The sequence below is a fragment of the Colletotrichum acutatum genome (assembly GCF_030867785.1).
Source record: "Colletotrichum acutatum strain CBS 112980 chromosome Unknown BDZ83scaffold_9, whole genome shotgun sequence".
Taxonomy (NCBI): domain Eukaryota; kingdom Fungi; phylum Ascomycota; class Sordariomycetes; order Glomerellales; family Glomerellaceae; genus Colletotrichum; species Colletotrichum acutatum.
Genome location: NW_026849003.1, coordinates 661,347 through 672,617, shown reverse-complemented (window position 1 = coordinate 672,617; position 11,271 = coordinate 661,347). Strand labels below are relative to the sequence as shown.

The window sequence follows — 11,271 nt, the reverse complement described above, 5'->3', positions numbered from 1 at the left end:
TCTCATCCTTCACTGATACTTGCTGACTTGACAAGCATGCTATCACGCTCATGATTCGCACTACCTAGCCCCCACGACCATGGGTCAGACAGCGCGAAATTACACGGCCGAAGCGTGGAATGATATCCTCCACGGCATTAGGTAGGTACGCACAAAGTTTCCAAGACCCTTCCTCCCGCTATGTCTCAAGCGTATCAGTCTGCTGAAAGTCATGTTTTGGACTCGTGATGAGTTTACTTCTGGTAAGTACACTAGCGGACACGAATGATTGGGATTCTATCCGACATGTAAACGACTGGAAATATCTGATCGGATGAGGACTTGCACTTTCGTGGGATTGATTGGAGCACTAATACGTTCAAATCTGGAAACATCCCGACGTTAGGCTGCCTACTAAGTCTCCCCTCGCAAATCTTCACGTCACGAGTCCTATTCCAAAAATTAAAGCAATAAAAATAGGTAGAGATGTATCTACATAAGATTCCTACAAGTACAGCACTATGAAGAAAGTTGTTTCCCCCCATCTGTACTCCAGGAAAGAAAAGCCCCCAATGATGATGATGACATGCCTTCTACTAGTAACACATCCGCCATAAAGGGCAAGAGTTGAGAGAGATGGAGAGATAGCCTAGTTCTTTTTTGAGGGGGAGAAACCGGGGGTGTTGGAAAAAAAAATACAATTTGCGGCATGTTGGCGTCCGCAGGCCACCGTCCTACGATGCATCCTCCTCCTCCTACGACCACATACAACCCTCATCTCCTTGGCGCGTCCTCGAGGCTCTTAAAAGTCGGCGACGGGCCGACGGGCGGCTGCTCAGGCGGGCTATCGACCTCTTCCGTAGGGAATGGCGGCGGCGCGCTCTTCTGCCCCTGTCCGCCAAAGTACTTTTCAAACTCCTGGTTGTCGCCAAACGGCCGGGGGCCGAGCAGGCGCACCAGGTCGTCGCGCGTCAGCATCTCCTTCTTGAGGAGCTCCTCGGCCACGATGCCAACCTCCTTCTTCTTCTCCGTCAGCAGGTCGCGGCACTGCTTGTACGCCTCCTCCACGATGCGGTGCACTTCGGCGTCAATGGCCTGCGCCGTCGCCTCGGCGAACGGCTTCTGCAGCGTGTTCGGGTCGTCGTCAAAGTGCAGCGGGCCGACCTTCTCCGACATGCCCCACTGCGTCACCATCTTGCGCGCCATATGCGTGACCTTGCGGAAGTCGTCGCTGGCGCCCGTCGTGACGGTGGGGAAGTGGAGCTCCTCCGAGATGCGTCCGCCGAGCGTCATGGCCATGCGGTCCATCAGCTGCTGCACAGTCATGAGATAGGCATCGCCCTGTGGAAGGTACTGGGCGTAACCCAGTGCACCTTGGCCACGGGGAATGATGGAAACCTTGAGGAGGGGATCGGCGTTCTTGAAGTACCAGCCGCATATGGCGTGGCCGGCCTCGTGGTAGGCCACCGTCTTCTTCTCCTCGGGGTTAAGAACAAGAGACTTGCGCTCGAGACCTCCGATGACACGCTCAATGGCCTGCTCAAAGTGAATCATCTCCACCGACTCGGCATTGGCACGCGCAGCTATAGCGAAATTAGCATTTTTGTCACATCAAAGGCTAGACGTCATATCAAACATACCAACTAAGGCTGCCTCATTGACGGCGTTGGCAATGTCAGCACCAGAGAAGCCCGGAGTCAGAGTCGCCAAACGGCCCATGAGGTGATCCATATCTTCCTTGGTGACAATCTTGGCCAGGTGCACCTTGAAGATCTCCTGGCGACCCTTCATGGTCGGGCGATCGATGAAGATGTGCCTGTCGAAGCGACCGGGACGCATCAGTGCCTTGTCGAGAATGTCGGCTCTGTTGGTGCCAGCGAGGACAACAACCTGCTCTTGGGTGTTGAAGCCGTCCATCTCGGTCAAGATCTGGTTAAGAGTTGCTTCGCGCTCGTCGTTGCCGCCCATACGATTACCCTCCTGTCTTGATCGGCCAATGGCGTCGATCTCATCAATGAAGATGATGCAGGGGGCACTCTTACGGGCATTTGCGAACAAGTCTCGCACTCTTGAAGGACCGACACCGACAAACATCTCGACAAACTCGGAACCGCTGACGCTGAAGAAGGGAACGCCAGACTCGCCGGCGGTGGCCTTGGCAAGCAACGTCTTACCGGTTCCTGGAGGTCCGGCAAGGATGGCACCACGAGGGATCTTTGCGCCTAACCTCTCGAAGCGCTCAGGGGTCTTCAGGAAGCTGACAAACTCCATAATCTCCGTCTTGGCCTCGTCCATACCGGCAACGTCGCTAAACTTGACCTTGATTGCTGTTTCGTGGTTGAACTTCTTAGCCTTGCTCTTACCGAATCCAAACATCTGGTTGCCGCCACGTCCACCCATCGACTTTGTAGTGTAGTAGAGCAGACCAACCAGAAGGAGTGTGGGACCGAAGGCGTAGACCAAGGGCATGATGCCACCTTCGCTGGCGTAGCTGACGGGAATGCGCTCCGAGGTCGGGATGCCAAGTTCGTTCTGGGCGTCCTCGAGCTGCTTCTCGAACATCTCTACTGAACCAATGGAAAAGTAGTACTGCATGTTGGGGTTGACACCCTCGTTTCCGCCGTACACCGACTGCACTCCGTCCCTGTTCAGCTCAACGCGCACGCGGCCGGGGTTCTTGATAACCACCAACTTGTTGACCAGGCCCTTGTCCAGAAAGTTCTTTCGCAGCTCCTGCCATGTAATCTCCTTCTCCTGGCCGAAGATCATGGACTCAAAGAAGGGCAGAACGACGATCCAGACGATGGCAGCAACAATCAGGTCGCCGGTGCTGAGCATGCCAAAGATCCATCTCTTGCCGCCCAATCCACCGCCTGGTGCGCCCTCGTTACCCTCCGAGTTGGAGTTACGCCCTTCCTTCTGTTGCTTGCCTTGCTCGCCCTGTTGGGAGTCCTTTGCGCCGTCCTCCTTCCCCTTGGTCGGATTTTGCTCCTCGCGCATAAGCACAGTCTGCTCATATTCGGAAAACCTCTTTGCGACCTGCGTCGAGACACGGAGTATCTTTGCAATGTCGGTGACCGTCATCTTCAGCTTCCGCTCCCTCAGCGTCAACAGGAGATCCCTCAGCTCCTGGGGAGCTCCCAACAGCTTCATCTCCTCCACACTCTTGATGAAGAAGTCCTTCTGGAACCGAGGCAGTCTGTCGTTCTGTCCCATTTTGAGCAAATTCTCAATCTCCTCCTCGTTGAGGTACACCCATCCTTCGGGCAACGGCCATTCTTTCCGTATTTGCTCCTCTTTAGACAGCTTCTTTTCAGGGGCATCTTCCTTCTTTTCAGGTTGCTTCTCGTTTGTCTCCTTTTCGTTCTTCGGCGGCTCGGGGCCGTTTGTCGAATAGAACCGCGATCGATAGCAAGCTAGCGGAGCTTGCGGGCCGAGTCGTGCTATTCTCGAGGGCTGAAAGCGCATACGTGTTACCGGCTGCTGAGCGATCCTTACAGCTCGCGCGAGCTGCGCGGACTGGCGGAGGAACCTCGCCATGGTGTTGTGTTGTGTCTGTATGTCGCGGGGTGACGAGGCGGGACGACCGGAGTCGGTTAGGAGGGAGTATTAACCGCGTGCAGCAATGTGCTATCTCATTGATGCGCCCCGGTGGTCGTTGGTACAATGATAGGTCGGGAGTCAATGGGTTTTTGATGGCGATGTAGAGCACCAGCCGCACTTGGTTGCAGCGTTGGTGGTGAGAGAAAATCGTACAAAGGTGTGGTTGGTAATTGGACCAGTTGCTCCTGGGATGACTGTACGATGGCAAAAGCTCCCATAGTGATGAGTTCATGTCGGGCCCCATCGAGGCCGAGATTTTAGCGGTGCACGTGACTCTCAAACTCCGTCCGCAGCCATTCAACAAAACCCCCGGGCCCACCGCTGCCGCCTCCAGCGCCCCCCGTTCTCGGCTAAGAAGGACCTTTCCGCCCGCAAACTCCGACAATAATGAATGACACCTTGAATTCCATTTATACCACACGTCGATGGACAGGGTCTAGAGTGGTCCCGCTCACTCGATTCTCAGGCTACCGACCACTTACGTACATTATCAGTATTGTCTACGCTATAGTCTTACTCTTGCTACCGTAAGTACCTTGGTTGGTCAAGAACAACGACTACTTTCATTCAAGTGTGCTCGCTCATTCAATGTGGGGAGCAAATCCAGAACATCGCCTTGGTAGTCTTATATATGTCAATTCCGCCACTCTTTGGCAGGGCACAGCGTAATAGGTTAGGTTCTCCCTACAAGTCTCCCAACCATAGCTCCGTTCAGCAGGCCAATTACTCGTACATGCGTTAAATGGTTCGTGATGTCGTCTCATATATGCACATTATGCAACCTGAAATGTTCTGTCCAGCACCCACTCGTCGACGCGGTCGCCCGTCCAATCAAATGATCCAGCGCTTCGGGCCTGCTTCGAGGGCTCCCAGATCAACTAACCCACGTTGCCGTTTTCCACCGTCGGGTACGCACCGCCGCTCATCTCTGCCCAGTCCCAGTCTAGAGTCATGGGGAGGGCGAACAGATCTTGCGGCAGGAGAGGTTGCTGGAATGGTCCGCCCATGTTTACCGGCGGCGATCGAGCACTATTGGGCCCTCCGAATCCTGTCATCTCGCCAAAGTTGTTGAAGTTTGGTTGTTCTGGTATGCTGAACTCCTGCGGCCATCCGGCAGATGGAAGTGCCGGTGATGGTTCTCTCATCGATGTTGTCGTCATGGGACTGAAGCCATGCCTCCTCCGGTTTGCTTCCCCATTAAAGTCTGGCGACAATTGACCGTTTGTCGTCGATGATGCAGCTGCACCGTTTACGGTTTGGGGAGTTGGAGTGGTGACCGAGACAGGTCTAGGTGTGTGTGTTGATGCGGCAGGGCTTGACGAAGTCTTGACAGCGGCGTCGCTCTTTCGTTTCCTCCGCGAAGACTGCTCCTTCTCCCCCTTTTCGATGACGAGCTTGGCTATCCTCTCAAATTCTGAGCACACTCCGAGCATACGGTGCACACCTCCCGTCTCTGCTTCTTGACCGAGCATTGACAAAAAGTTGACCACGAGGTTCATTAACTTGGTATCCGACTTGGCTCTTGGATCCATTGGATTCTGCAGAATATTTCCGAACAGCGTCATCAAAGCCGATACTGGGAAGTACAAAATGAGCCTGCGAGGCGAGGTTAGTAATCAGAAGCACAATAATCAAGTTTTGACTCGACGTACCAAACACTTGGGGAATCTCCCTGTGGCATGTACTTGAGAAGCGAGATCGACGCTCGGGCGGCAGCGGTACAGAGCGCCGCAGAAGAGAAGACGCGGGGATTAAGTGGTTTGGCGTTGAGCCCCTGAATGGCGTAGTTGGATAGACGACTTGTCCAATAGCCGTGGTGGACTGACATGCGGTGAATCGTCGTCAAGCAGTTGTAGTAAGTCAAGTGGAGCATGGCAACGTGCAAGATAAGTGGCGTATGTGACGCCTTAATCTCGTGCTCTGGTCTGAAATCGATCGGGATCCTATCCTTCCATTCCTCGAGTTCCTGGTCGAGCTCTCCGATGGTGTTGAGGAGCTCTCCGCTCGATTGCTTTGTGGCCTTGGTCGAGTATAGTCGAGAGTAGACCTTGCTTTCGATTGTCGCAAACTCGCACATCACGCGGAAGAGGTTCATCTTGCCCTTACCATCAGCCAGAGGGATGTTCCCGATGTTGTCTTCCGGATCAGCGTCGGGTAACTCGACGTTCATATCGTCATCATCCTGAGCTGGCGGACGGCCCGCTCGGAGGCAAAGATCCTTGTCCAGCATGTAAGCGATCCAGAACACTCGCTTACGCTGCTCAATCTCGATAGGGTTGAGGTTGAAGCCAGTTCCTCTCTTATGAAGGCCAATGCTATGTGCAAGACGGATGGATGTGGCGACTAGAAGGAATGTCGGCTGAGGGTTAGGAGTTCCTTGCATAAAGAGAGCCATTCCGAGCAAGGCCTGCACACTCAGCAAATCTGTGTTTCGCATCGATAATTCGGCAAAGGTTCCCAAAGCGTTCTTCATGTAACCCCAAGCCTTGTCGTCCTCCTCCTGTGGTACAAGATTACTCATGACGCGCAGGCGATGGGCAAAAGCCAGAGCACAGTTCAAACTCGCCCACCAGCCGGTGCCTTCGTATGGGTCGTCAGAATACTGTCGCTCGACCAGATGCATGAACGTGGGTTGATGAAACAATGGGAACATGCAGTTGAAGTTCTCAAAGAAGTCTTTCAGCAGAGACAACGCCTCCGTCTTGGGAGGCAGTGGACGGAAGACTGGGCGGCGGAACAGGTCGCTGAAAACCTCAGGTTTCCAGGCGGTCCACTTGTGGTCGTCGATTGAAACTTCGGAAATCATTTGCTGGAACGAGTTGTCGCCCGTCTTCTCGTTCACCCACTGAATACCCTTGGGCGAAAAGATGGAGAAGCCTGACGAGGATCCGATGTATCGCGTCTCGCCACTTTGGTTCGTGACCAGTGAGCACATGAGCTCTGAAAGCGCCTCGACCTCCTCCTCGTTGCCCTTCTCCTCGGATACGGAGGCCCGGCGCTTGTCTGCATCCTTGGGGTCTCTGTGCGATTCTTTGGTAGGCTCGGGGGACGTTATAGCGCTGTGCGGCGTTGACATGGCCTCGTTCTGCCCCGATGTTGCCTGAGACGGTGATGTAGGGTTAGACGCAGCTTGGGATGCCTGTCTCGACTGCTGTTGCTTCTCTGCCAATCGCTTTTCGAGTGTGCCCAGATCCGTGTCACCGTCGTCGTCTTCGCCAAGAAGACCTACGCAATTGATTAGTACCACGTGCAGTCACATATTACTTTTTTTGCATCACCAACCTGAAAGCCTCAACAGATTCTCCATGCGACCCAAACGGTTCTCGAGTCCTTCAATGTACTTTGCTCTGGCCAGCTTGTCAGTCGGATATCGCGGAAAGGACTATATGAGCACATCTCAGCGTACCCTTTTGGCGGGTTGCGCTTCTTTTCAACCTGAGTGAATACGCAATCCGTCTTGTAGTTTATGCAATGGCTGCAGGCAGGCATCTTGCCGTCGCACTTGATTTTCTTCTTCCTACACATATCACAAGCCTGTGGGCGCAGATGAATGGCGTAAGCGTTCTGCTCTTCTTCACGGCAGGGCCGGCCATGTTCGCGCCAGTTCAGAAGCTTACCCTCGCAATCCTTCTCCTCTTTGCCTCATTCGCATCGTCGAGGAGGGTAGACGGGTCCCCGAACATGTGAGCCGCAAGGTCGGGGGGCATATGCGTGACAGGAAGGCCGTCGGGCGTGTAAGCGCCAAAGATCTGGGGCGGCTGGTTCATCATCTGGGGCGGACCCCCCATGTGAGGCATCTGGAAACCCATGTGGTCCATGTTGGACGAATTGAGTCGGTGTTCACCGAAGCCGGGCACTCGCGGGGTTGTCGTCGGGACGCAAGGTCCGGGGGCGTGGTTTGCTGCGAAGATGAGAGGCTACCGGCAAGCGCGGGATGTGCGCGGGTTATCGTCGGCGAGCTGATCGGAGTGTGTATGGAGCGACGCTGTGCGCAAAGGGACTGGAAGGGTGTCTGAGGGACAAACGGCAGGAGTGGGAGGAGGATTTGGGGGGGATTTTCGAGGATGAAGTAAAAGACAAAAAGGGCCTAAAACAAATCGGCCTGTCACGGTATTTGCAAGCAGGTAGCGTCAGATGGCTAGCGCAGCGGCAGAGGGGGTGGGCGCTGCTATTCGTTCGGTACTGCGGAGGCTTGGTCGAATTGTTAACGCCGAGAGGTGGACTTGTTTCCGTAGCGAACCTCCCAAGGCGATAGACCCCGAAGCTCTTCGTTTTGGGTCTGGTCTGGAATCCGCAGTGGTGGAGTATCTCGTCAAGGTGAAGCTCAAGCTGAAGCAGAGCGTGGAGCGGTTGAGTTAAGGTAATCGGGGTGGCGTAAGAAGTCTCGTCGGGTTGGTGGACCGTGGGATTGTTGGTCGACTAGTCGAGTTGATGAGTTTGAATCACGTTGAGAGAAAGAGAAATCCGAAAGGGAATTATCCGTAGAGAGAGAGAGAGAGAGAGAACGTATGAGGTATGTTCCAATCCGAGGGGGGCGAACGTACCTTTGAGAAGTAGGAGGGAATTGGGAGGTTATCGCGTTGGATGTCTGAGAAGTTCCGTAGTTCCAGCAGGTTAGGACAGCTAATTAGGAAGGGGGGGAAAGGGGGAAAGATGAAAGAAAAGTTGACGGCGGAATGATGGGACGGAAGGACGATGGACAAAAGAGAAGAGCTGAGCTGGGCGGTATCACATAACTCATCACCTCCTGGTGTACGCAGTACTTTTCCCACAGCTTGGGGAAGGGGGGGCAAACGGCGTTACAGAGTTGCAAACTTGCAGACTCCCGTCCGTCAATGTGTTTGCAGTGGCATTGGTCAGCGGGGCGTAGCTGACCAGGGGGGAAAGAGAGGGGGGAGGGGGAGGGGGGACCACTGGTCTTGTTTCGCTGCCCGCGGTGCTCTCCCAGATCCCCCAGCTGTGAGGTACCATCCACAATATCCGCGTACCTACCTTACCTAAGGTACCTTCTTTCGTGCCTTCCCATCCTATTCTACGTCCTTGAACAAACGAAAATCTGTACATCCCACAAGGGGTGTTCCGGGAGAAGACCCCGACTTCTGCTGCTGCTCTTGCCCGCCGGCCCGGAGGACGAGATGGTACGAGGTACCTACAACCTAAGGGTGACAACCTAAGGTATGGCAGGAAGCGAGAGGTCAACTTCCTTCCTAAGGTACCAGATCAACGTATACGGCAATACGTACCTTATTACCAATTGAATGAATTACAGACGGGAGAGCACATCGCATCCAACTGCATCTCATGTAATAATCCTCGCCTCTTTATTGCTCTGCCACGCTTTTCTACACCCCCAAACGTCGCTTTGCTATTTTGGTTTTTCTGCCTTCGGCTGCCTCGTCTGCCATTGGAGCATCTCGAAAGCCACCACCACCACTACCACATTGTACTGGTAATGGTGGTGGTGTAGAGTTGCTTCTCCTCGCCAGTCAACGGCCCTCTCATCCCAAGTTCGACGCCAATTCGCTCGTCTGCGGTGCCTGTTGGCCGCCGGAGCAGATGTCTGATGCTTCACGGATCATGACTCGGCACTTTGATCGACGCTGCAAAGTTAGGTACAGCTGTCAGGAGAGAGGCAGCGCAAGATCATGAATCTACAATGCCCTAGATCCGTTCCAGGGTACGATGTATGTCAGGAGACACGTCTACCTCGAGCCGCGACGCCAAGATGGTCCTCTGCTCCCTCACCGATTCGACTTCCAGGTTTTCCGCCAGGTCGGTTCCAACTTCCAACCCGTGGACGCCGTTGACCACGAGGAGAGCGTCTGGATTCCGTGGCGGACCTCGTCTCCCGCTTCTTGGCTTCCACCGTTCATCACTTCACCGTCATGTAGGTCGCTCTCCTCCACACCCATCCCACTTTACCGGCCTAACCCCCCCAAACTTCTAACCCTTTGGATATCGGAATTGGCCTTTTGTCTCAGCTCTCGACCACCCCTACACGGCAATACCCAGCATTCGCAGACCTCACCCCCGTCATTCTCTCTGTTACTCTGCAGCCCCTGGCGCGGCACCATGTGCCAAGAACACTCTCGCGGCGAATCATATCGGCTGAATCGGCTTGACAGGCCCCATCTACCGCCCGTGCGGCGCCATCTGCAGTGCATGTACGGATACCTTAATCAATCTCCCTCCCCTGGCCTGCACCTCTAACAAGCTGGGCTTCTCCACGTCCCGAGCGTCCGAAAATGTCCAGTTCTCCAACTTGGATTCTCACCTCCGCAACCTGAGAGAAGGCACCATCGGATAGGGAATAGCACAGAAGAAAAGAATAAGACTGGATCGGATACTTACCAACGGCATCACGAACTCTACTCGTCCCCGCCTCGTACTTCAATCAGGAAAGCGGCTCGGTCTCCGTCAATGTCTGGGGGGCCATGCTCTCAAGAATGCTCTAAATTCTGATGGGAAGATGAATCTTCTCGTGGCTCGGACACACCTTTTCCAGTCTTGACGGCTAGACTAGCTCAAAATCAGTCCAGGAACAAGGGTTTGCTTGATGTGACAGGCGCAAGCGCAGAACCTTCTCTCTCTTTTCCTCTTATCTCTTACTCACTCGCAGTCACAGACTCTAGCCAACCGCAACGAGGGAAACCGCCGTCCGGCGTCGAGCACGGAGAATCACTCGCATACGCATATGGCGTGCCGGCCTGGACTCGTCACGGAGTTATCTCCAGTTCGCGGTACCGCTCGCGGGCATTGACGGAGCCCCCACCCCCTCAATCGATAATGGCTTTACCATTATCGGGGCCTGTCTGAAGCTATGGTAACAGCTTATTCGCAACTGCTCTGACAGTCGCAAAGTGAGGCCTCTTTGCATGCCCAACCAGCTCGGCGAGGCTTATATCCAGTCGGCCGGGTGGAGTGCGCGCGCGGCAGACGGGGGGCTCAGCTGTTTGATCCGAGCAAGCCGGTGCAAATATCTCGACTCCTCAAGTTCCATTTTCAATGACTCCATGATATTTCATCCTGGGCGAGGAGGGGTGGGGGAAACGCTCTACGAATACGGGGGATGGCCTTTGTCGTTGGAGACTGCATATTCTATAACGAAGATACCAAGGCACAAGACTAAAATCGCACAGCGATACCAACGTCAACCCGGCAAGAACTCGTGCTGTCGCCTCGCGCCTCGCTCTTCACTACCTCAGGTTACGCCGCCGCTACAATGTGTTGCGCCGAGGTCCGCGACGTACTAGAGTCCTTCTCGAATAACCATCCCCAGCCTGTGTACGGAAAGCAGGTGCCATCGATGCCGTGGGTGGTTCATACTGGTCTCGACACCTTCGGACGGTTGAAGATGCCGCAGGGTTCGAAGAAGTGGAGCTTTTGAGACCGGGTATGAGGTTTCTTACTCCAAGCTCGGGTATTATGCGAGGCTCCTATTGTTATGGAGTAGGGAGCTCCGGCCTGATGGAGGCGCGTGGTGCCTTTGCCCCCCATGTATGAAGCACCCGAAGCCACCACGACCGTGTTATACGAGAAGTATCGCAAGATGACAATGGGCAGATGGGTTTCGAGGCTTGACGGCAATACACCTCGAGCATGGCTTTCTTTGCAGTAACTCGTGCTGGACAATCATGAGCGGCCTCGGGTGTGCAGTGATATGGGCACTTTGCACATGATGCCCATCTC

General features: G+C 54.5%; 2 protein-coding genes across 2 annotated transcripts; both read right to left on the bottom strand.

Moving 5' to 3' along the window:
- Positions 1-310: 310 nt before the first annotated feature.
- On the bottom strand, positions 311-3,783 carry BDZ83DRAFT_662240 (ATP-dependent metallopeptidase HflB). The gene is made up of 2 exons (XM_060511069.1): positions 1,620-3,783; positions 311-1,562 (listed from the first exon to the last, which is right to left on the bottom strand). The coding sequence occupies exons 1-2, from the start codon at positions 3,517-3,519 to the stop codon at positions 754-756; spliced, it is 2,709 nt and encodes a 902-aa protein (XP_060370055.1). The 5' UTR covers positions 3,520-3,783; the 3' UTR covers positions 311-753.
- Positions 3,784-4,460: 677 nt separating this feature from the next.
- Positions 4,461-7,400, bottom strand: BDZ83DRAFT_567634 (fungal-specific transcription factor; the record flags this gene model as incomplete). Its single annotated transcript, XM_060503972.1, has 5 exons — positions 4,461-5,178; positions 5,235-6,807; positions 6,865-6,929; positions 6,989-7,116; positions 7,200-7,400. The coding sequence occupies 5 exons, from the start codon at positions 7,398-7,400 to the stop codon at positions 4,461-4,463; spliced, it is 2,685 nt and encodes an 894-aa protein (XP_060370054.1).
- Between the last annotated feature and the right edge of the window lie 3,871 nt (positions 7,401-11,271).

Bases quoted from the DNA above. Each gene is read 5' to 3' on its own strand.
- BDZ83DRAFT_662240 (XM_060511069.1), bottom strand. From the start codon at position 3,519: ATGGCGAGGTTCCTCCGCCAGTCCGCGCAGCTCGCGCGAGCTGTAAGG. The intron at 1,563-1,619 runs GTATGTTTGATA...ATTTCGCTATAG, and splicing joins CAATGAGGCAGCCTTAGTTG to CTGCGCGTGCCAATGCCGAG.